The sequence below is a fragment of the Typopeltis vanoorti genome, chromosome 4, assembly GCF_054136105.1.
Source record: "Typopeltis vanoorti isolate ZY-2024b chromosome 4, IOZ_Tvanoo_1.0, whole genome shotgun sequence".
Classification (NCBI taxonomy): domain Eukaryota; kingdom Metazoa; phylum Arthropoda; class Arachnida; order Uropygi; family Thelyphonidae; genus Typopeltis; species Typopeltis vanoorti.
The window spans coordinates 93,139,715-93,166,781 of record NC_143552.1 but is presented as its reverse complement, the minus strand read 5'-3'; the positions used below and the strand labels follow the sequence as shown (position 1 = coordinate 93,166,781).

The 27,067-nt window shown below is 34.8% G+C and overlaps 1 protein-coding gene across 1 annotated transcript in view; it reads left to right on the top strand.

Moving 5' to 3' along the window:
- Rok (Rho associated coiled-coil containing protein kinase) overlaps positions 1 to 27,067 on the top strand; it is a 484,157-nt gene that overhangs the window by 383,453 nt on the left and 73,637 nt on the right. The window contains exon 30 of the mRNA XM_090392113.1: positions 19,844 to 20,003. Coding sequence (XP_090248239.1) covers positions 19,844 to 20,003 — 160 coding nt within the window. The remainder of the gene's footprint in view (positions 1 to 19,843; positions 20,004 to 27,067) is intronic.

Sequence of the window (27,067 nt, the reverse complement as noted above, 5' to 3'; positions counted from 1 at the left end):
GTGTCAGTTGCTTTCTCTAAAGCATCAAAAAATTCCTGCACTTCTACCTTAGTAGAGGCTTCTGTGGGACCATAGGCACAAATAAGTCTCATTGTCCAATTCCCCATTCTGATATCTGCCCACATCACTCTACTTGAGACTGCCTGCCATTCAAGAAGATTCGCCTCATATTTTGTGTTGAATACTATGGCTACTCCTTCTTTTCCTTGATTGTCATTGCCTGAATATAACATTTTGTATTTATTGCTCAGAAAGATCTTGCCAGTTTTTGTCCTTTTTGTTTCAGTCACCCCTATTATGTCGATCTGGTACTTATCTAATTCCTCAGCTAGCTCCATTTCTTAGCCATTCAGGCCTCTAATGTTGATAGTACCAATCTTTAACTCTGGTGATATTGAATTGGGGTGTACTTTCAGATTTGTTCCAGTAGCTGACTTTTCACTGTTCGCCCTGGTACCCTGGCCAAAACAACGGGGGTGGGGCTTCTTTAACTGTGTGACGACCTAGCCGGCATGAAATTTTGTCATGTTGTACCATTTTTTTGTTTAAGCCAATAAGAATACAGTTTGTTCGGCTAAATCCCAAATTGCCAGCCCATCCTCGTTCGTTCAGTATCCAGGTAGAAACCCAACAGGGTACACCACAAGAAGGTGAGGATTGGACATTAGGACAGACGCGCTGGTCGGTTCTCCGCATTCCTTTAAAGGCTTTGTGGAGGTCTCCTCTCAGTTATACACCTTTGATCCTTAAGCACCCCATGAAATTTTGTCATGTTGTACCATCATTTTGTATATTGGTTTAAGCCAATAAGAATCCAATTTGGTTGGCTAAATCCCAAATTGACAGCCCATCCTCATTCGTTCAATATCCAGGTTGATACCCAACAGGGTGCATTTTTGTCTGACAATGATTTCCTACTCTGCTATTTAAATCTCCAAGGACCACCTTTTTCTTTGTGTCAGTTGCTTTCTCTAAAGCCTGGAAAAATTCCTACACTTCTACCTTACTAGCAACTTCTGTGGGACCATAGGCACAAATAAGTCTCATTGTCCAGTTTCCCATTTGATATTTGGCCACATCACTCTACTTGAGACTGCCTACCATTCAAGAAGATTAGCCTCATATTTAGTGTTGAATACTATAGCTACTCCTTTTCCCTGAATGTTACAGTCATACAAAATGTTACATTCATTGCTTGAATGTAACATTTTGTATATATTGTTCAGAAAGATCTCATGATTTTTTGTCTTTTATGTTTCAGTCACCCCTGTTATGTTTATCTGGTACTTATCCATTTCCTCAGCTATCTCCATCTCTTTGCCATTCAGTTTTCTTATGTTCATAGTACTGATCTTGAACTCTGTTGATGTTGAGTTGTTGTATGTTTCAGGATTTGTTCCAGTAGCTGACTTTTCATTGTTTGCCATGGTTCCCTGTCAAAAATAATGGGGGTTGTTTAACTGGGAAACACCCCAGCCAGCATGAAATTCTGTCATGTTTTACCATCATTTTATATTGTAGTTTAAACCAATAAGAATACAATTTGATTGGCTAAATCCCCAATTTCCTGCCCATCCTCGTTCTTCATTATCCAGGTATACACCTAACAGGGTGCACCGTGTGAATTTGAGGATTGGACATTAGGTCAGAAGTCCTAGTCAGTTCTCCACATTCCCTTAAAGAAACAGAGCAAATGCTCTGTCGACCTACGTCCTGAATTCTACTGATGCTAACATAAACTCATTCATTGAGTCATATGGGACAAATCTGAAAATATCTTTCAATGCTATGATGAACTGGAAAGAATTGCGGAATCTAAAGAAATCGTCCTCCATCCAGTACATCTCAACATTAACCTCAGCTATAATCTCTTAAACTGTCATTGTGCTGCTATTCAACTTTGGCATTCACATGACCTTGAATGCGTGCTCATGCCCAACAATTAAAATATACACAAGACAGCTTCAAACGTTAATATGTTAATGCTTTAATGTATAGATTTTTTTCTATCGCAATGTTTGTTGGTAGTTCCTTCATGTTATGCACCTGAAGAAGTCTTCAAAGAAGACAAAACTAGTTGTGCAGTTTATTTAAAATAGTGTTTCTTTTTTACCTGTCAGCTTAGTCATTTAATCCAGTGGTTCTTAAGCTTTTAGTAGTTGTGGCTCCCCTAAGTATCCAAAAATATTTTTGTGTCCCCCCCCTCCTAGTTTGTAGTTACATAATAATAATCACAATAATAATAAACTTTTTTAAAATAGTGGTTTTACTTTCTGATTATAATGACAAAAAAAAAATAGGAAAACAGAAATTAACTTTACTTAATATACTGTAAAAACCTTACTTTAACTATATTTAGGAAATTAAATGCTGTTCTTTCTTTGCTCATTTTATAAGGGGATAAATTTTAAGAAATAACAAATCAGTATTACAGCACTGAAAGTTACCAAAAGTAATTTCACTCAAGTAGCACTTAATGTTAAGTTCTATGTATTTGTACTAGTATTGTTAAAAACTTCAGAGAATCACTTCTGTCACATGTTCACTCATCCAGTAGGCAGATGTCATGACTTGCAGTGCTGCCAGAAGCGAAAAGTCGACCTGTGGCGCCACCACAAAAGAAACTATTGCATTAAACTGCATAATTCAGATTATTAATACAAAATGATACAAGTTTGAAACAAAGTAAAATAAGGAGCAAAAAAATAATTATTTTAAGAGATTTCAAAATCTTTAAAACTTGAAATGTTCTATAAATTTTTCGTGGCCATGTCCCACTGGTTAAGAATCACTGATTTAATCTATTTCAATATATATATATATATATATATATTACTGACTAGGAATACCGAGATAAGGTAAGATGAAAACTTTAATTAAAACATAACTATTTTCGTCGGAACGCCGACTTCTTCAGGTGTATAAATTATCACAAAAACTGGAAAAATAGCAAGATAAAAACATGGACTACTCATATATACAAGTTAGAAATAACAACAGTCAAATTTGAACTGGTGTCCGCGTGGCAGGTCTAGCGTGAGGCGTTAGTTAGTGACAACTATCTCGAGAGGGCCAGAACTGAATTGCTGCACTGTGTGAGCCAGGTAAGCTAAAGCTTAAATTACTGTTCATGTGTGAGGGGTCCAGAACTATTTCTTTTGATTCTAATATGCATCTTTCTAGTATATCCATACTAATATCCATAAATGCACTGACGAACGAGAACGATGCATCTTAGAATCAAAAGAAATAGTTCTGGACCCCTCACACATGAACAGTAATTTAAGCTATAGCTTACCTGACTCACACAGCACAGTAATTCAGTTCTAGTGCTCTTGAGATAGTTGCCACTCACTAACGCCTAATGCTAGACCTGCCACGCAGATGCCAGTTCAAATTTTATTGTTGTTATTCCTAACTTGTTTATATGAGTAGTCCATGTATCTTGCTATTTTTCCATTTTTTGTGATAATTTATACACCTGAAGAAGTTGGTGTTCCGACGAAACTAGTTGTGTTTTAATTAAAGTTTTTATCTTACCTTATCTCGGTGTTCCTAGTCAGTAATATTATGATTTAAAATATATATATATATATATATAAACTTTTATGGTGTTATATATATACGCGTGTGCATACATGTAACTGACTATATATGAAGGGAGTCTGGAAAGTTCTGATAATCACCATGAAGGAATTGATGTAGAGCCATGTAACTTACGCATTCTATGTATTCCCCACTAACTGTTATACACTTGTTACAATGCTGCTGCATCATTTGCAATCCTCTGAGAAAAAGTCTTTCCCTTGTGCACAAATCATATAATTTTTTTCCCTAGGTGTTTATCAGAACCCCCCCCCCCCTCTCATATTTTCATTTTTGCTGTGAATAGGTACTTCTGCTGGGCAAGATTATTTTGAACCTTACTTTTGCTAATCTATGTCGATAGCATTGGTAGTAGCCTTCAACAGAGACAGAGTTTAGCAAGGAAACCAAATCTTGTCAGAAGTAGTCTCAAGTACAAAATAATTAATTTGAGCATAATCTTAGAATCAGATACTTGAAAAATACATATGGTATCTCGCCAAATAGTTGGAAAGAATACTGAATGGTGTGTAGAATACTACATGCCATTTATGATGTATAGTAAGTCATAGTAGCCAAAGTATCAAAGTTATCATGCAGGTGAGTTTGAATGTGACCATAAAATAGTTTGAAAGCAATGGTCTACTAGGACTGATATCAAGAGAACATCACTGTAATTGGTATGAAGAACAACAAGATAATGTAAAAATATTTGATTGAATGTGTAATTAATTGGGGAATAACTGAATAACCATCATACATAACACTGAGTTGAAATTGTCACTGTGGAACACATAAGCCATAGTCAAGAACTATAAATTATATCATGTAATTATAGAAATATTGGTTATGCCAGTGAACATGATGGAATTTGAAATTATACTGGCATCTCCTTAGTCTCAAGATTCATCATGGGAAGGCCACACTACCATTATTCACACATTACCTATCATACTTCTTACAATCATTCACTGATAAAACATTTCCTACTGCCTCTGACAACATTCTATTCATTTTCGTTTTCCACTTTCTAGTAAAAATCTAGTCTTCACATTCTTGTTAATTGCATTCTTAGACAACTTCTAGGGATTACCCTTTGTTCTTTCCCTTCATGTCGTGAGTTATATTTATTATTAGCTAGCCTGGTTGGCCGAGTGGTTAGCATATCCACTGTCCAGCCAAAAAGCTGTGGGTTAGAATCCTGCCATGGGCATGGATGTTTGTGATTGTCTGCGAAAGTACTAGTAGTGATGGTCGGCAGTAGATGGGATTGGTGTAGATTATGAAGGTAGTTGTGATTGGTGGAGTGGTGGAGACAGAGTAGATGTCCTTCCTTGATGAGTCATTGGATTCCCTGGAGGTGTGATGTAATAATAATAATACGAGGGACGTCCAGAAAGTGAGTTCTGTTTTTAAATATTTTCACTGCAGTGCTGTGATTGCAATGGTTCACATGTGTGCTGAGTTTGTTGATTCGTTAGCAAGGCATTGTACCATTTTCAGACATCCTCGCAGTGCATATGCTTCTTGGTGTATGTTTATAATGTCTTAAGAAAATCGAATCGCCTGCTGAATGTATAATGGAATCGCCTGCCTCGTGAAATAGGAAAGACCCTTAAGAAACTGCATCGTGCGATCCAGAATAAACAACGCGGCATGCTTACCAGGGACCTTGTTTTGATTCATGATAACGCCCTCTCACATACACCGCTGGTGTAACACAACACCTTCTCGCCACCTTCAGCTGGGAACAATTCCATCATCCCCCATATAGTCCTGACCTCACGGCAAGCGACTTTCACCTGTTCAAACATGTAAAATCTTTTCTTGGTGGCTGACAGTTTCAAGACAATGATGAGGTCAAAGAAGCAGTCAATACAGGCAGCAACCTTCTAGGATGAATGTATACAACTCTTGGTGCCCCGTTATGATAAGTGCCTGAACAATGGTGGAAATTATGTAGAAAAGTAGTGAAAGATGTCTACTTTCATTTCCAATAAAGTTTTTTTTGCAAGTATATTTTTGTTTCTCTTACAGCCCATCGGAATTTACTTTCTGGACATCCCTCGTATATTTTACACCGGTATTATAAAACAGCTTTTGTTTTATACTTTCTGGACATCCGTATATTGTACCGGTATTATAAAACAGCTTTTGTAGCATATTTATATCATATCTCCTGTTTTTCACATGTCATTTTAATTTTGTAACCTTCAGTTTGTTGTAAGGATATTTAAATATATTTACATGATTTTGTTTATGAAATATATTGTTAATTTAATTAATTAAAAGTGAAATAAAAATGTATAAAAATATTATGTTGATAAAATTATGTTATTGATCTTCAAACTGTAAGAAGAATATATCAGCAGTACTTATAGTTTTGCTATTAGTAGATGGCTAGCAAGGCTATTAAGAATATGTGCATCCTCATGCTTAGTTACTGATGGAAACAGTTTTTGAATTGAGCAGAAGGAACAAGAATCGGAAGATGTACATATCTTTCTGCATCATTGGAATTAAAAATACCCATAGGTATTTTTTATGCTGACTGCATGAAATAGACAAGTGGAAAAGAAGCTTCCTCTTAAAGTTTATTACTGATAAATATATCCCATCTCTCATTATTGAATTGCTCCTTGCTATTTGCCATACCTGGATATTGTGATGTCATTCATATACTTACAAATCATGGAGAATACAGTGATTACTCTACAGAGTGATATGAAACAAACAACTGATGGACACAAGAAAAAGAATAGCTAGCTAGAGAGAGAGAGAGAGAGCGATGTTGAAGGAAAAGGAATTGATATAGGAGAAGGAAAGGAATTTTCTCCAGATTCCTTATATAAGTTCCTATGGAGAATTTAATGCATCTTCGCTGTTGTGAATTTTTGTTTGTCATTGAAGATGGGGGGGGGGGGACAACATTCTATGGAACTGACAACTGTCGAGTAAAATCACAGTAATATTCCAACATAATTGCATTATATTTCATTGCTGTATATTGCGAACTTATGAAATAAATATTAATGTTTTTGGTACTTCGACAGCTTCTTGTGCAAAGTTTTAATTCAAATGAAAATGATACAGATTTCATTGATCAAATTATTTTTTCAGTTTAGGAATGAATTGAAAACGGAACTTTAGGTCTGTATACAGGAAAGAAGCACTGCATGTTGCGCGGGCATTAGATATGGCTCAAAGTGATGCATTTATTACAAAGCATGAATCCTTCTTCAGTTAAAGATATCAGCTTACCCGAACTTGATTTCTCTGAGCTAACATCAAGTGAGAGAGAGAAAAGGATTTAGATTTTGGTGATTCAGTACCAAAGCATTTTGTTCAAGAACTGAATTTCTTAAAAGAAGAATTCAGCTAAAAATTGATAAAAACTTTTCTGAATTAATTAACTAGATTGGAGGAGCAGCTCACTTTTGTTAAAGATCTCCAAGTTGAAAGCGTCTAGAAGGAAAGAATTTTCACTCAGAAATGTTGATAGTAATACTCATACTTGTAAGAATTGTTCTAGTTTTAATGAAACAAAACATAGGTGCTATAACTGTGGTAAACTGGGCCACACCTCTAGATTGTTCCATAATAATATCTTGAGGATGGAGATAATCATGGTATAGTAGAGTAAATCAGAATGCCACGAAATCATAATTTTTTTCAAGATTTTGTTCTTACAAAATCTGACCAACTAGATGTTTCAAGGCATACATATGGTAAAGCTAGTTTCTGCTAGCAATTTCTGCATGTGCGGACACTACTTGTTGTGAATATATTAAATTCATGCAATGTTGAACCTTTGAATTTGGTAAATGCTTCAGTAGCTGGTACTCCATGCAAGGTGCTTTTTGATACTGAAGTATTCGTTCCTGTAATCATGTGGAATTTCTTTCAGAGTATAAACGGTCAGTTGCAGTGCGATATAAGGGACTTTGACCAGAATGTAAAATTAAAAGATTTTCAATCAGGAAATATTAGTAGATGTTTATTTTCCTAGGTTGTCAAAATATGTTGATCCTACTAAAAAAAAAAAAAAACGTGGATATCAATCTTGTTACTATTTCATCTCAAAATCCATTAATGGAGCCTATTTCAGAATAGTGGGATTCTGATGAAATCAGAATTGTTTAACGGTGGGATGTATTTTGGGAGAAGTCTATGTCTCACTTCAAAATGCTTGAATGCCCATCTGATTAAAAACCAGAAAGTTTTTTTTTTCTCTAATCACTTTGTGTTAAAATAGGTAAGAGTAGAACTGCCAAAAAACTTGCAACTCCATCGGAGATACCTTGGATATTAAATCAGTATCATGCCTCCTCTTTGGCATGTCACTGTGGACATAAAAAGATAGTCTAGAATTGAAGAGAGATTATTGGCCAAGCATGAAATGTGATGTTAAAAATTATGTGAAATCTTGTCATACTTGTCAGCTAAGTAATCGATTTAGAGGTAGGTGCTTTTTCACTCTGTGAAGCTCTCAAACTGTTCCAGTACATTTCTGCTGATATTCTTGGTCTCCTCAACCCAATTAAAAGATTTAATGCTTCAGGAGAGCATTTCCACTGCCTGACCAGAAGGTGGAAACCTCAGCTTAATGGTTTGTTGATAATATTATTTGTAGGTATATTTGCCCTAAATCATTCTTGACTGATAGAGATGACCACATTTCACATCAGAATTACTTTTACAAGTTTGTAAGGTTTTAAATATCAAGAAAATATTTACAACTCCTTATTGGCGTCAATATAATGAATTTTGCAAGCGAATGAACAAATAATTGAATCTAATTCTTTCAAGTCTCTGAGTCTAAGGCAGTGGATTAGGACTTAAACCTTCCTGCAACCTTGTTTCTTTTTTAATCTGTTATCCAGAGCTGTATCTAGGAAGAATCCATGTTTCCATTGTATGGTTTGATCCTCATTTTCCTTGGTATCTCATATTAATTCTAATGTGGGATACCAAGACATTAACACATTTTTAAGGGATGTGATGCAAAGGTTTAATGCATCTTGGACAGTAATAAATGAAGCTTCATCTGAAAGGAATAGACTAGCTTTATTGATTATGATCAATAATTAGTTGATCGTGATTGGTATTGAGAAAGGAACAAAGCTTAGCAGTAGAAGATTTGGTCGTAGTACAAGACTGTGGAGATAAAAGAAAACACAGGTAGCTTAGGTGTTAAAGCCTCAGATCATAGAGTTGTAGAGATTATCTCCTATGGCATTTAAGCTTCTGGATATCAAACACCCTAGTAGGTTCTTTACTATGATTAAGATAGGATAAAAAAAAAATATTACTATCGAAAAGGTACTGCAGTAATACCTGGAATCTCCCTTAGGAAATTGTTATAAAAAGGTTAAGAAAACTTCAAATCCTTCCTCAAATCCTCAAAGAACAGATTGGTATTGAAAGTGCCTAATGAGGAAAATTTCACTAATCAATATGCTTGTGGAACTGAGACATGATTAGATCAATATTTTCAATACACCTTATCAAAGATTCTCAGCAGTTGATATCTGATATTGGCAAACTTAGAAATACTAGTTCTGGTACTAGTGAATTGAGAAATCCACATTTGTCCCACAAACGGTTTGGAATCACTTCTCAATTATCTCAGATTCTCCCCAGTCAGAGAATGCAGATCTTTAGTAAGTACTATTTAACATCAGATACTAAAAGTCAAAAAGTATCACTTTATATTTATTTTAATGTGGCAGCCTGTAGTAAAAGAATATACATTATTTGATGCTACTGTGTTTGTTTGCTTTAATGTTATTAACGTGAATGATTTTTATATTGTTTAATATATATATATATCAGTAATATATCATTGATATATAGTGTCATATACATCATACTGTTATATAATTGTACCATTTTACTTTTGAGAGAAACTTGTGACATGAAATTAAGAATGATCAACACGCTAGCACAAGAAAAGTATATTTAATATATTGCCAGGTATTTGAAAATAACAAACTATCATCAGTGGCTTGACAGGAAACAGTTTTTGTTTTTTACAAGGTAGAATATAAGCAATTGATCATTCAAAATTAGAACAAGCTGCGTGATGTTACATCGCTAATCATGATATCATTTCACTGAAGAAAGGTAAACATAAGAGTGCAGAAATAAATTACATGTATAAATTTACAATGTCATACAAAGAACTTAATTTATAAATTCATATTAAAGATATCATTAGACAGATGTAGTATCTAGGTCTTGATTAAAATAAAAAATGTGTTATTCGGATCAAACTTTCCCATATTTTTGTCAAGGATATGCAGTCATTCAAAATTCAAGTTAGGGTGTTGAAGTAAGGCCTCGCCTGTCTTTGAATAGGCGTTCGAATTAATACCAACATCTGTGTAGAAGGCGAGTTTTGGACCAGAGAATGTTGTGGTTTGTCTCTATTCCGTGTTGCTCCAATCCAGACTTATCGAATTTGTTTGAAGAATATAAGATTGATGTTCTTGTATTCTTTTTCTATAGCGGTCCGGTTTGTCCAAAATACCTGGAACTTGGTATACACCAGGAAGAGACATAGTTGAGCATTTATCTTTAGAAGATGGGGAAATAGGTGGATATTTTATTGATAGGAATATAAGTAGCCGTTAAATCATATTTATCAGAATTGATTGCATATCCTTGTCAAAAATGATATCCTAATGATATCTTTAATATGATTTTGGCTCGTTCTAATTTTGAATGGGCAATTGTTTTTATTCTACCTTGTAAATAACTGTTTCATGTCAAGCCACTGATGATAGTTTATTTTCAAGTTGAAATATCTCACAATATATTAAATATGCTTTTCTTGTGCTAACGTGTTGATAATTCTTAATTCTACCATTTGTTCCATTAAATCTTACTTAATTTGAACATTATTGAGATTGGAATATTCCCACATCAGATTTCTTACTTTCTACCACAAAGAAAAAACACAAACAGAAACATACCAGCAATAACAAAAATCCCATTATCAAGATATCCCTGCATGCAATACAATGTTTACATTGTATCTTGAAATTGAAAAGATCCGCATTATCAATTTCCAAGAAACAGACCAAATTATGCTGTTCTGAATCATTAGCAATAAGAACTACCCAGTGTGCCACGAACACAAAATGATCCTATTTGCTGTCCCTGCCATGGCATTTAAACAAAATAAATTACTCTACTATACTCTCAAACCAGCCAAACTCCTAAATACTCTTGAACCAACCAAACTTCTCCTGAATACATGTTTCACAAGAAGGTATGCGGCTAGTTCGCAGATAATTTTTGGCTGTCTACATATAATGACATTTTAACGCCCCACACCCATCATGTATGTTGCTGGCTTACTGTGTATATATATAAAACAGGTTTTTATTCCATGTAAATTGACTATTTGGGAAATGTTGATCAAGTATCTGAGAAAAAACTATTTTAATACCAACTAGTTTCACGAACTTTAGCTGTTGGCATCCTCAGGGTACAGAACTGATGATAGGACTAAAGCTAACAAAACATGTTACAGACTAGGCTTTAACAGAATTCTAATTATAAATTACAAAACAACACTGAACGTGTGCAATACACATGTGGCATGTACATGATTTCACTTGTTATTGTTTAGGAACATTTTATAGTTCGTACCGAAGTTCATTTCTTGTGTGTTTAGAGATCTAATTAGGGTCTTCCAGATCTCGGATAAGATTAAACCTTGGTTCCTATTAAGATTTTCTATAGATCGGGCAACTGTTGTGACTTCTTTAAAAATATGAGAGCAGTAATCCTCTTCTATGTAAGGAATACAGCTTTTATCCCTCTCAATGACATGGTTGGTTCTGGAGAAATGGGAAGATAAGCCCGATATATCTTGTCTGTTGTTTTTGACATATCCGATGTGTTCTCTCTGTCTTATCTCAAGGCTTCTTGAAGTCTGGCTGATGTAACTTAAACCGCATGAGCATGGGATATTTAAAGAAAGGATGGAAGTCTTTTGAAGATCTTAAGAGTTTTCGAATTGTATCTTTAGGTTTAAAGGTCACTCTTATTTTATGTGGTTTGAGGAGTTTAGCAACCTTGTTGGAGGCTGTCCCCACATATAGAATGATGATTGTGGTAATATATTCAGTGTCTTCTTGTTGTCTTTGTGGTGGTTCAGAGAAAAGAATCTTGTTAACAAGTCTCCGGGGGTAGCCATTCCAGATGAGGTTGTTGGATATCAGCGTCAATTTGTCTTGGAGATCTTTTTGGTCTGTTGTAATCCAGACAGTTCTCTTCTTTAGCATATGTACAATGCTTAGATTTTGAGAAATGTGGTGGGAGGAGCTGAAGTGTAAATAATGTCCTGTATTCGTGGGTTTTCTGTAAACTGAGAGGTTGAAACGACCATTAGCTTGCATCTTAATTAGGATATCCAGAAATTAGTTGTTTTTATTTTTCAAGGTCCAGGGTGAATTTGATTGAATGATGAAAGGAGTTGATCTTATTTAGGAATTCAAATAAGTTATCTTTTTTTTTGTGGTTACACACAATGAAGATGTCATCCACATATCTCCACTATATTATGGGTTTGGGGTCTACTTGAGATAAAATTCTACTTTCAAGATCTTCCATGAAAAGATCGGCACAAGATGATGATGAGAGGGGGGGGTTACCCATTGCCAAGCCAGTCAATTGCTGGTAAATGGTTTTCTTCCATAAAAAATAGTTTAATTTTAGGCAATGACTGAACAGCGAAACGATATCTTGTGGAAACAAAACCCACGAATACAGGACGTTATTTACACTTCACTTCCTGCCACCACATTTCTCAAAAACTCAGCATTGTACATATGCTAAAGAAGTGAGCTGTCCGGATGACAACAGACCAAAAAGATCTCCAAGAAGAATTGACAATGATATCCAACAACCTCATCTTGAATGGCTACCCCCAGAGACTTGTTAACAAGATTCTTTTCTCTGATCCACCACAAAGACAACAAGAAGGCACTCAATATATTACAATTATCATTCCATACGTGGGGACAGCCTCCAACAAGGTTACTAAACTGTGGGGTGAAACTAATTTGGGTAGTGGCCCTTCCCTTAATGCATAACATTATACATATCCGTAAGGAAATGTGTTTTGCATTATGGGAGATATTGAGATAGGAGTGATGTTAGTTTGCTCCACCTTTGCTGCGACTAGCTCGGTGTTGTACTACCTTACCCCAGTCCTGAAGATATTTTCAGGCGCAAACTTTGTTTGTTCACACTTGGATAAAGGATTAAACTAAATTTATTATATTCCAGGATAAGGTGTTTAGTCCTATGTTTATAAGTATATTTTGTATATAAATTGCATATGCTCTCTGGCTGGTTTGCCTAGCTGTGGGGTGAAAAACCTGGCTTTCCTGGCTTTTAAACGGGGCACTTACCCCCCCCCCCTCTGTTGGGGTGGGGTAAGTGTCCCGTTTGTCCCCCTCTGCAGCTGCCCATGATGATAATGTCAAGATTCCTCACTGTTATCAGTTTTAATGGTATTCTCTCTCTCTGATACATCTATTCATTTCCCTAAATCTAATCAGCTTAGATCTGTAAATTTAAGTTAGTTTGAGTACTTTTTGTGTACCTTTGTATTTCTTTATATTTCTTTGTATAGCTGGTTTAGTGATTTGATTAATTTCGATCCTATTTTGTGTGATTTTATTCATTTCACTTCACTCTACGCCATACCAGCTTTGCTTCATTCTGTTCTCTATTTCAATATTTAATTTACCACATTCTCTAAAAATCATGTCTAAATAGCTGCAGTATTTATTAGTATAAGATGTTGAGGATGTAGTTATTTTCCATGTTCCTGCACAGTTTTTTATTGGGATTTTGATGTCAAAATTGTTATGGCAGCTATACAATTTAGTTGAGGAATCATGAAGATATATTGGAGATATCGGCAACTTTAGTTATCCAAACATTGATTGGGTAGAAGAGAAATCTCATGATAAGAATGAAGAGAAATGTATTGAATTGTTGTGAGACAACTTTCTCAAGCAGCATGTGAAAGAAGGAACTCGAGGTCAAAGAGTATTGGATTTGTTCATAGCGTCAGAAGGGATCTCTGCTAAGAATATTACTATTTTAAACAGCCAACCAGTTGGTGACAGTTACCATGCTGTGCTTTCTTGGGAAGTATCTAATTATATTGATCTTCCCATTAGAACAACTTACATGCTGAACTACAAAGATGGAAATTATCATCAACTTAGGAGAATATTATCTTTGGTCCTATGGCATCAGTTACTGAATGTGAAAAATGTCAGCAATGCATGGGAATCTTTGAAAAAGTGCTTAAATCAGGTAGTATCTGAGTGCATCCCTAGTGTTCAAAGAATAAATAGGTTGGGAGCAAAATGGATGTGCAACCTCATTAAACAAGAGATCCACAAGAAGAAGAAGATGTGGAAAGAATATCATAAGAATAAGAGTGAGAGGAGTTATGAAATATATAACGCTCAGGCCAGAAAAATAAGTATTGTTGCGTGAAGCTAAATGGAGTATGAAAATAAATTGGCTATACAAGCTAAAATCCAAATGGCAATCCAAAAAATTTTATTGGTATGCTGCAAGCAAAAGAAAGAATGAACGTGGAAGAATAACTTTATTGAATGCAGATGGTACTCTAGTGTTAAGAAGCTAATGAGATTTTTCAATTAATGAGTGTTTAGTTTGTTAAAATATACCAGCCAAGTGTATGTAACATGGTTGAAGAGCTATTGTATAACCTGGATAAGATTTTGTCAACAGGGACAGATGGAATATCAGCACATTTGTTAAAGGAATGTTCCGCCGAATTGGCTAGACTTTTCACGTGTTTGTATAACTTAGTCAGCTCAAGAATGATACCACAGGAATGGAAGAAATACATGATAGTTCCATTGTACAAGGGTGATACAAAAACTGATGCACCTAACTGCTGACTTCTCAGTATCTCTGGTGTAGTAGTGAAGGTTTTTGAGAAGAGGAGAGACTCGCATATAGAAATGGGTAGACAAACCAGCTATACTCTGCAAGGAGCAACATGGGTTTACTAAAGGAAGGTCATGTTTTAGCAATTTTCCTCATATTTTATAACAATGTTACGGTTGATTTGGATAAAGGGAATGGATACATTATGATAATGGTGGATTTTGCTAAGGCAGATACCACACAAGATGCTGTTGCATAAACTGGAGAATATGAGATTGGAATATAAACTATTGACTTGGATCAGAGGATGGTTGATAGACAGACAGGTATCACAAAGTGGTATACAGTTTGTGTGAATCTGCCAGATTTAAGGTGACCAATGGTGTACCTGTGAGTTCAGTCCTTGGGCCATTGTTATTCAATTTATACATTAATGACATTAGAAAGGGTCTAATAGGAGATATGCAAATGTTTGCTGATGATAATAAAAGATAGGCAATGCAATCATAGATGCTACAGATATCCAACATTTACAAAATTATTTGAATAGGCTGGGAATTTGGGCAAATGAAAATGGCTATCAGTTTAATGTGCACTTTGACATTTTGAGATTTCCAGTGGCATATTATATTAGCACGGTAATGCTACAAGACACTAAGGAAGCAAGGGATCTTGGTGGATTGGAATTTGAATTTCAAAGGTCACATAGCAAAAGTTGCAAATATAACTCAGAGGTTAATTGCAATGTTGAGCCTTGACATATGAGGATAAGAAAGTCATTTTCCTCTTTATAAGGCCTTGATAAGACTGCATTTGGATTATTATGTGCAGATTTGGTCTCCTGTGTTCTAAGGGGATAAAAGAAGCCATGGAAAGAGTGCAAAGAAAAGTTACAAAGATTATATCTGGATTATGAGATTTAGATTATGAGGACAGATTCTGAGTATGTGGATTACAGATTCTGGTTAACAGGAGAAAGAGGGGGTAATATAATAGAGGTCTATAAACTTTTGAATGGGTGTTATTGGATATTGTCTGATGAAATTTTTTGTTATGTGGAAGGTGTCGACAGAACTCTGGAGGGGGCGGGGTCACACATTAAAGTTAAGTTTGTTCACAGTCAAGAAAGAAGCAAGAGCTAGGTTTTTCTTTCATGAAGTACTGAGTGAGTGGAATGGTTTGACTTTAGGGATAGTGAGTTCATCTAGTGTGGATGAATTTAAGAGAAGGTACGATAGTTGGTTTGGGTTATTTAAAGCCTCCCTCGATGAGTCTAAACTTCCTGGAGATCTATGATGACAATGATGATAATATTAATATTTAAGAGCATAGTATCATTGCATAAAGCTGAGATTAACAGCTTCAATTTTGATAATAGATTTAATGCTACTTTGTTTCATAATGTGATCCTTATAGATCATGAGTACAATTTGAGCTAGTGTGCATTCTTGTCTGATACCTGATCTTATATTACTGTCTTTCTGTATTTCCTTTAGTTATAACTGCTGGCCTGACTTGCAATATAAACCAATTATTTCTCTGTACATTGTGCTGTTTATACTGTTACACCTGATATCTTGAGAATATAGTATTCTCAGTTATCATGGTGTAACATGAAAAATAAATAACATAAATAAAAACCCCTGCATAAAAAGGATAATTTAATTAATAAAATATTCTTGCATCCAGTATAAATTGAGTAAAATGTAAAGGTCTATTGTTTAGTTAAGATAACAAAGGAAAAGAATGTATTAAGATAAGATGTATTGTGACTAAACAAGGAATTTGTATTAAATAAGTAGCTAACTAAGAATTAATATAGTAATGCGATTAAGAATGAAAGAGTTAAGTGCATAAGTATAAAAGAATGAGTCATGAAATACGCTATGTAAGAGGCTACAGATTAAGCATTAAGTGGAATTCTGAGAAAAGGTTTAAAAGGGAGTTAAGATAGAGGCTAACAAGAGAAATAACGGAATATCGCTTAGGGCCTATACCTAGATAGAAAGTTCGTTACGAGTTGCTGATCAAAATGACGTATGGCGGCCAAATGCTACCCAATTGGTAGGCAGACGGAAAACAAGTAGGAGGTGGGAAAAAGAAGTAAGAAAGGGCGCCGTTAGGGGAGCAGTTATAAAAGGGTTGGTAACCCCCCCCCCCCCCCCCCCCCCCCCCCCGAGGCTTTTTTTCGAGGAGTAGGCTCTTTTGGGTTTTGGGGAAGACGTTTAGATAGTCAAGGAGGCTTGAGGCCTTTTTGCCCTTTTGCGAGAAGAGAAGAAACGTTTGGATAGTCGCGGTGGTTTTAGTTTGGTTTTCTAGTGGAATTCACTGTGTTCATGAGTGGGGAGATATGGCTTATATCCTCATGCCACAACAAGGAATCGAAGGTGAGCGGGAAAGCTATTCTCGTATTCCTATGTAGAAAGCGAAATATACCATAGAGTCTTAGGAAGCTGTGAAAATATCGATGTCCTCGTTTTGCATAGTACAGCCGACGGCGCAGATGTTTATATAGCCCTGAATTGCAAGAAGTTATGCAAGCAAGTTCGTTCAGTAGAAGGTGAAGGCCCGTAAGTGAAGCTAAAGAAAGGTATTGTGAATTTTGTCTTATGTTAACTAGAAGTTGTTTGTGATAGGTACCATTGTCATAATACGGAACTGTTAAAGTGATTAGGGAGAAATTATAATAGGACTTTAGAATTCGATAGAGAGTGTTAAAAGCAAGCTAGCTAGTGTTGATAATTTGTGAATAATTAATTATCCTAAGAATCTTGAGTGCCTACTACATTGTAAAAGGAAAGTTAATGACATAGTTGTGTGTTAATGAAGTAAATGGTTTTGTTAATATTGAGTTTGATTAGTGTAAATTGAGTAACCAAGTAGCCTGAGGAATTTGAATGCCTAGTGTGATATGTAGAGAATCGGAATTGTCATAAGTATGTGCTAGAGTAGTTAATGATTTTGTTAGTATACTTGAAGTTGAATGTGTGGTGATCTAAATTTTTTTGTTAAGTGAATTCATGTTTTGTATGAAATTTTGTGGCGGCATGATCATAGTAACTTTTGTCGAATCATAGCCCAACTACTTGTATTAAGCTAATTTTAGTGTGTAAGTAATTTAGTTGAGTATTTTAATATGTACCATGTTTAGAGAAATAATAAACCCTTTGTTTAATGAAAAAGAAAGAAGTTGTCTGATATTGCAAATCCAATGCACCGCTTAGAAACATTCGAGCCTAACCACACGGGGAATTAACGTTAAGAAACGGGAAGTTTAAGGAATTAATGTCGAGTAACAAGAATTAGTGTCACGACTGCAATAGTTACACTTTCAGATATTTGAGTTCCTTTCTCTGTTTATGTATAAAATATCTTAAACTAAATATCCCAAAGGGCGCAGTTAAAATACAAATACTAGGGATACTACGGGGAACAATAATTCAGATATTAGTAGAAATTTTGGTGATGTTTTGAAAGTAGAAGTTTGGAAAATATAGACGAAGGCAGTTTGTAAGACAAACAAAATCATAAGATAGGGACATAACAATACCATATAAATAACTAACATTTTGAACAGCTTTTTTCTTTGTACCTCTATCATATGCATTTTCCAAATCTACAAAACTTAAATTCTTGCACATTTCCATAATTTTTTATCTGTTTTTCTTAAATTCATTCACGAAACTGCTGTTTCGCATATTCTTAACCAAGTTTCTTCTGACAGTTAACCTCCTGTGAATTATGTGCATAAATCTTATTTGGGAACACTTAGTAGAAAAGGTGTTGATAATTCTTACATTTAGTTTAATTTTTCAGTTTTATTGATGGATATTTTAAGAGCTCTAGTCCAGTCGTCTGGAATTCGACCTGACCATATTTCCTAAATTATACAGTGCAGCCCTTGTATAACACTTATTCCTCCATTTTTGTATTTAAAGTTTTTTCTGCCTGAAGTATTGATATGTACTCATGATTGTTTTCCTCTTGAATATTTTTTACGCTCAATTCTGTCACTGCTTGGTATTGTGAATTTTGCTTCATTTAACATTCTTTCAAAGTTATTATTTCAAACTACTCAGTTTATGTCACTATTGTCATCTCTGATTCCTTCTAGAGTACTCTTTTTTTTTCTCCATTAAGATTTTTCAATAGCCTCTAGGAACATTTTGCTACATTCACGATATTTACTTCGGTATTTCTACCATAGTTGTTCCATGACTTTTGTTTATCTACTCTTAACACATGGCTTTGCTTCTTATATTTTTCTCTGTATTATGGTGACCTGGTATTTCTCTAATTCTTCTGCCAGTTCCACTTCTCTGTTGATATTCCTTATGTTGTTGTTGGTGTCTATCTTGAATTCTGCTGATTTTGATGTTGAATTTGTTCCAGTAGCTAACTTTTACTGTTTGCAACGCTTCCTTGATGAAAAGAGTGATGGCCTTGTTGAACTGTGTGGCACCACAGCTATTATACCCATTTCATTATATTGCACCATCAGTTTCATTAAGCCAATGTAGAATACAGTTTGATCAGCTGAATCCCAAATTGCTAGCCCATTCTTATTTGTTCAGTAACCAGGTGTTGTAGTCTGTGAGAAGGTGAAGATTGTACAAATAGCCCAAAGCCCCACTTGCCACTCTGCATTCCTTAAAAGGCTGTGTTGGAATTCTCTTCTTATACGGGTTATATATTTAACCCGTAAAAGATACAAAAATGAGTTATTTGCAAAATAACAGTGTGAAAGCAAAGCCCAAACTTCATGTCTAAACATGTATCTTAAAATAAGAGACCATATGGGGGAGGGGATAAGCATTTTAAGTTGAATATCATGCTCTCTAGCTGACTTTTACATTTCAATTTTCTAATGGTTTTTCTCTGTAGCCTGGAATTGGTCACCTGCTGCTATATGCTAAAACGTTTATGGACATTAAATTGAGTATTTCTGTCCTCTGTTTTATTATTCTGTTATTTCCTTTTCCTCTAAGTTTTTTAAGGAGGATGGAAAACAAGGAATGAAATTTTGTTATTGTACTGTATTTTGCTGCTAAAAAAAAGCAAACTCTTTCATTCGTTGCATTCCAGCTCTGTCTGCCTTTACTGGAAGTTCATAGCTCAGTAATAATATTTATTAGAACAGTCCATAAGATACTTGACAGCTTCATCTGTGCAAGCTTCTGAAGCCTTTATAAAAATAAAAAAAAAGTCACTTGTCCTGATTAAAAGTAAAGTAGCATAGATTTGTAAAATTCATGTTCATAGTAGTGGTGCTTATGTCTAATATTAAAACTTGTTCTTTCAGAAATTCGTTTAGAAGGATGGCTGGCTATTCCTAATAAACAAAATATTCGACGTCATGGATGGAGGAAACAGTATGTAGTTGTTAGCAGTCGTAAAATTATTTTCTATAACAGTGAAACAGATAAGGCAAATGCTGATCCTGCACTTATATTGAATTTAAAGTAAGTGTTTTAAAAGCTGATAGTTTTTATATTATTAACACTCAATAATAATAAATCCTATTATTTTCTAAGACAGAAACGTTAATATTTTTCACTTAATCACTTAAGTTTCAACTGCTATTAGAATATATATAATGTGTAACATATTTGTGCACAGTGTGACATTATAGATCATCTGGCAGCAATTGATACATTTTGAGGAATTCAGAGATGGAAGAGGTTTCTGTAGCCTCAGAAGAATAGCACAAATTTGGAAACAATTCTCTCTTTTTGGGATGGTCAGAAATCCATGATCACATATTGATCTTTTAGTCATCTGGGCACATTGGGAAATGTGAACAGATGATTGCAAATGAATTCAATGCAGAATCACATAGTTATGTTCCAGGATTATGATGACATGTTAATCCATTTATAGGAAATTGTCACAAAAATATGGCTACCTTCAGTATTATTGTGCTATAATTGTACTGTTCTATAATACTTCATACAAGAAACTGATTAAATAAAATCTACTTTTCATGTTATGCATAGTCCTGCAACTATAATTACAAGGCAGGAAATATGATAATATACAACTTTCTCAACTGATCAGCCAGGAGAAGACATGAACTTCAAAATGCTTCAAAGCTTGGTGTGATTTGTCCTGTGAATGTGATGATGTTCAGGCATCCTTTATATTCTTTCTCTTTTATTATATAGTCAGTCCTCATTATTGCAAAATACTGTTTTCCACTGACACTCAAATTAACATATTGAAAAGTTGTGGTCAAAGTCATAGTACCAGTACCATTTTAAAGAAATTTTGCTGTAGCAAATCTTCTATTCAAAAAAAAGTTCTCTTTTTTGCATTATTGATGAGTTAAATCTAGTCATTTTTGCTCAGCATCAGTCTTTCATGTGAACCAATCTTCTTGTAGGATTTTTGTGGAGAATGATAAAATTATATAATATATCTTTTTTGTTGTTGTTGTTGCAGTTCATTTTGCTAGTATGCATGGTTTTCTGGGGATCAAATTAACAAATACCAAAATTACAAAAATGCACTACATGGAGATGAAACACAGCATGAAATAGTACTTAAGGTTGATTAATCATACAGTATTCACTTTGAGCTGTTTTGAAGGTCTATATAAATAATTTGGCAAACTGACAATGGTGATCTGAAGGCTGACTAAGTTTTAGATGTACTTTGTAAAATGCATAAGTATTTTTTAGATTCATGTTGTCTGTTTTCTATATAACCGAAGTTATTTTAAGACTATCTGGATGGATTTTATTAAAAATTTTTATTCGGAATCCTTACTGAAATATGATATACCATTTCATTTTTGGGACCATTTGGGTCCCAAACAAAAGATGTGACAAAATTATATGTTGCAATAACTGCCACCTGGCTTCAGATGCACTGGAGTTATTTCATGGAGGGGGGGGGGGGAGGTTAGAATTTTGGTTTCAGTCTGATTTTTATCTCATTTTTAGTTTAGTTTAGTTATTTTTATTTTGTAAGAAAATTGAAATGATATTAATAATTCTATTCTATACTATACCATACTGTACTGTGTGGATGGAATTTATTGAAATTTGTTATTTAGATGTACTGAGCAGTACCAGTGAAAATACTTGTAAAACATAATGTAGAAACAGAGTATCCATGAAATAGTGATTGGGGGAATTCTTCGAGAGAGAGAGAGAGTCATCTCTCTCTATTAGGAAGGTGGCAAAATATTCTGGAGGCTGTTGAGAAGCTCAGAAATGTAGGAAGAGTGCTGTAAAAGGAACTAGCATGATAAAGGTGACATGAAAACTGGAGAAAAAGATATCCTTGATGTATGGAGTAATAACTTCAAAAAATTGCTAGAAACAAACTGTGACAGCACAGTGGTAAAATTCTACTTCATGTTGTTTATGAAGTAGTAGAAGAAACTATTTTTTTCTCTGGTATAGTAAATTGTGCATCAAATTGAACTCAAGAGGTAAGAGTATTTATACTTCAGTGAAACAGGAGGAATAATATTGTATATTATATAAGGGTGATAAGAAAGGATCCCATGGAAAAGAAGAAGAAAATGTTTATTTTTGGAAAAGACCCTAACAAAGAAACTGACTAAGAACATTTTGTTGCTGTGAAAACAAGGTGTTTATTTAGTCTGGTAGATGTGATTAATATTAAAATAAAATTACATAACAATAGTTATGTAATTTTATTACATAACTATTGTTAAATAATAAAAAAAAAATTGTTAAATAATAAAAAAAAAACACTCAGAGTATAAAAAATCTCTTTATAGAAACAATCTCATAACAAAAGATACAGTGGTAAAAACATTCAACATGCATGCAATCAGGAATATATCCATACTTGAAGTAGAAAAAGCAATCACAAGGCTGAAACGTAGAAAGGCAGCGGGAGTAGATGATATTCGACCAGAAATACTCAAGTATGGAGGTATAAAAATCTTGCGGTAGCTGTGCTACATAGTTCAGAAGGCCCTGGACAGAGGAACGAATTCCAGATGATTGGAATAGAGCTCTCATAGTACCCATATATAAAAAGGGAAATAAAACTGAACGTAAGAATTACAGAGGTATTTCCCTACTGAGTGTTCCTGGTAAGATTTATGACAGTATACTTGAGAAACAGTTGTAAAGGATTGTGGAAGAGAAGCTTGGTGAAGAACAAGCTGGATTCAGGCCAAATAGAGGTTGTCAGGATCAGATTTTCACTTTACGACAAATAGTTGAGAAATCATGGGAATATAACAAAGATCTGTATTTAAGTTTTGCAGATCTGGAAAAAGAATATGACAAGGTGCCAAGAGAAAAACTATTCAAAATGCTACAGTTATATGGTGTTAATTATATCAAGCAATACTTAGTCTTTATTTGAGTTGTAAGTCAGCAGTTAGAATTGAAGGAAGTACAGGAAGATGGTTTTATGTTAAATCTGGTGTCAAATGAGGATGTACATTATCCCCTCTGTTATTCATTATCTATATGGATCACATTATGAAGGAAAGCAGTAGTAAACCTGATATCAAAAATTGGAGATGTTAAACTATGGATAAGATTTGTGATATCCTCCTCAGCTTTGATACAGAAATCCAAAAACAAAGAAACCATTCGTAGCATGCAGTGAATGGCTTGATTGCAAACTGGTGACCTAATAATAAAGGGTAGAAGGCAGACAGTTGTAAGATTGTCATAGCAAGGAGACCTATATGTCAGATTAGATCAGATTCCTTGGAAATGTCAGATATGAATATGTTTCTCTAGATCTTTCTGTGACTTGTATCCAAAGGTGGGTAGATGATAATGGCTAGATCTGAATCAAGAGTGGCATAATCCATTTTGGTGACCACCAATTAGTGACTGTCCAGTTTTTTATATGATTTCTGCCCATGAAAGGTTATAGACCTATAGTACATTACCACTGTAGGTGTGATAGGGATATCCCCCCCCCATGTTTGTTTTTATTTTATTTTATTTTTTTATGCAATCAAGAAATCCTCCTCTAGGGACCAAACATGGAATATTTTTTAAATCCACTTCAGGCCTTCAGTAAAGCAGGGTAATAGTTTTACATTGGGCAGTGAAATTCATCTCTCATTCACAAACACAAATCACAAACATCTGTGCCTTTGGAGATTTAAACTCACAGCTTGTTGGTTGGAGGTACCAACCAGGCCAGCAAATTAATGAAGTTAACTGCTGATAACCTTCGTTGTTTCTAAGAGGTGACTGCAATGGGTTAATAATTTGATGGCTGACTCTTATCATGTTTTGCAGGAATGGGCTAGTTAAGACTTGCTTTTCATGCCTGTTAGATAGATGAAGATGAATATGACACTGTCTGTGAAGTGTGTTAATTCTGGCACAGTGGGAAGATTTCTTCTGGAACATGAGACTCCTGACTACTTTGACTAATTAAGAATATTTCTAATCTCTTTCTAGTGAAAGATCAGAGGATGCATATAGTGAATTATTTGGTATACAGAGATAGAGAGGAGAGGTATCATATATAAATAATTGAATTTCTACTGTTGTATGTGTTTAGTCATATGTTTCTGCTGTAATATAGTAATTAGTGTTGTAAAACTAATCATTAGTTTGAGACTGGTTGAAGAAAAATTGTTCTCACATCCTAATTAAAGTATCATTTTTATTGGCCCCACAGTTTGAAATTATGCTTTAAAAGTTTTCTTTTCTTTTTTTTTTAATTATATATGTATAATTGGAGGGGTGCTTAAGGGTCAAAGCTGTATAACTGAGAGAAGACCTCCACATAGCCTTCAAAGGAATACGGAGAACCGACCAGGGCTTCTGACCTAATGTCCAATCCTCACCTTCATGTGGTGCACCCTGTTGGGTATCTACCTGGATACTGAATGAACGAGGATGGGCTGGCAATTTGGAATTTAGCCGATCTAAATTGTATTCTTATTGGCTTAAACCAATATACAAAATGATGGTACGACATGACAAAATTTCATGCCGGCCGGGTTGTCGCCCGGTTAAACAAAGCCCTGTTCTTTTCGCCTGGGAACTAGGGCGAACAGCAAAAATTCAGCTACTGGAACAAATCTCAAAGCACACCCGAACTCAACATAACTAGAGTTAAAGATTGGTACTATCAACATAAGACGCCTGAATGGCAAAGAAATGGAGCTAGCTGAGGAATTAGATAAGTACCAGATCGACATAATAGGGGTGGCTAAAACAAAAAAGACAAAAACTGGTGAGATCTTTCTGAGCAATAAATACAAAATGTTATATTCAGGGAATGACAATCAAGGAAAAGAAGGAGTAACCATAGTATTCAACACAAAATACGAGGCTATTCTTCTTGAATGGCAGGCAGTCTCAAGTAGAGTGATGTGGACTAATACCCAGAATGGGGAATTCGACAATGAGACTTATTTGTGCCTATGGTCCCACAGAAGGTTCTACTAAGGAAGAAGTGGAGGAAATTTTTTGATGCTTTAGAAAAAGCAACTGATACAATGAAAAAGGAAAAGTTGGTCCTTGTTGGGGGTCTAAATAGCAGAGTAGGAAATGATTGTCAGACATACAAAAATAGTTTGGGAATATTTGGAGAAAAGAGCAAAGCTAATAATAATTGCAAATACCTGTTGGATTTCTGCTCAGGACATGGACTGGTTATTACTAACACCATGTTCCAACATAAAAATGTGCACAAATTCACATGGAGAGAAGAGGCAAGGAATAAGAAACGTCTCATTGACTATGTTATTGTTGATAGTGATGTTTTCTTCCTGGTGCAGGACACCAGAGTGTACAGAGGATTTGAAATTGGAAGTGATCACTATTTAGTCTTGAGCAGAATAAAATTGAATTTCATATTGAAAATAATAACATGTTAGAAAGTTCTAAAGCAAATAAAATTTGAGCAGCTCTCAGATGTGAACTGTAGACTAAAATACACATTGATTATTGAAGAAAAAATGAAAGAGTTTGAGAACAGGAACCAAATCTTGGAGATTCAGTGGCAAGCCTTGAAGAAAACCCTGATTGATTCAGCCAGAGAGGCATGTGGTGAGGTAGTCTGAAAGGATAGAAAAATCAGAACTCCATGGTGGACACAGGAAGTTAAAGAAGCAGTGAAGGAAAAGAAGAAAGCATATCAAAAGTTCCTTGCAAATAAGTCAGCTTTTGTTCTTAGAGAATATAGAGACAAATGTCAGAAAGCCAAACACTGTGTAAAACTAGCTAAATAAAAGTCATGGGAGAACTTTGGCAAGAACATAGAAAATAAATATCAAGACGGTGGTAAGATATTCTGGAGGTTGTTGAAGAAGGTTCGAAATGGAGGAAAGAGTGCTGTAAAAGGAGTTAGAGATGATAAAGGTGACATGAAAATGGGAGAAAAAGATATCCTTGAAGTATGGAGTAATTACTTCGACAAATTGCTAAATGAAACAAGCAGTGATAGTACAGTGGTAAAAAACACTCAACAGGCATACAGTCAGCAATACATATCCATTTGAAGTAGAAAAGCCATCAAAGGGTTGAAATGTGGAAAGGCAACATGAGTAGATGATATTCGACCAGAAATGCTGAAGTATGGTGATATAAAAGTCTTACAGTGGCTGCACTGCATGGTTCAGAAAGCCTGGACAGAGGGACGAATTCCCGATGATTGGAGTTGTGCTTTAATAGTACCCATATATAAAAAGGGAAATAAAACTGAATGTGAGAATTACAGAGGTATTTCCCTACTGAGTGTTCCTGGCAAGATCGATGCAAGTATACTTGAGAAACGGTTGAGAAGAATTGTGAAAGAAAAGATTGGTGAAGAACAAGCTGGATTCATGCCAAATAGAGGCTGTCAGGATCAGATCTTCACTTTACGATAAATAGTCGAGAAAGCATGGGAATATAACAAAGATCTGTATTTAAGTTTTGTCGATCTGGAAAAGGCATATGACAAGGTGCCAAGAGAGAGAAGTTATTCAATACGCTACAGTTATATAGTGTCAATGAGGCATTATATCAAGCAATACTTTGTCCTTATTTGAGTTGTAAGTCAGCAGTTAGAATTAAAGGAAGTAGAGGAATATAGTTTAATATTAAATCTGATTTGAGACAAGGATGTACAATATCCCCTCTTTTATTCATTATCTATAGGGATCACATTATGAAGGAAAGTGGTATTAAACATGATATCAGAATTGGAGATGTTAATGTCAGCTCTTTGCTTTATGTGGATGATGTTACACTTCTAAATAAATCTGCTACAAGTTTGCAAGATTCCCTGACTAAATTGAATAACTGTTGTAATAGATATGGTATGAAGGTCAGCATTAAAAAGACAAAGACAATGAAAATAGGTAGAATTGTTGAAAATTTAAACTGTGTTGTGAACGGGGAACCTGTGGAACAAGTAAAACATATCTGCTACTTAGGCACGATTTTTAGTGAAGATGGTAAATTTAATAGGGAAATAGACAACAGAATCAACAAAGCTGGTATGGTAGGAAGTCAATTGAATAAATTCATATGGAATAATAGAGAAATTAGTCGGAACACTAAATTAGCTGTAT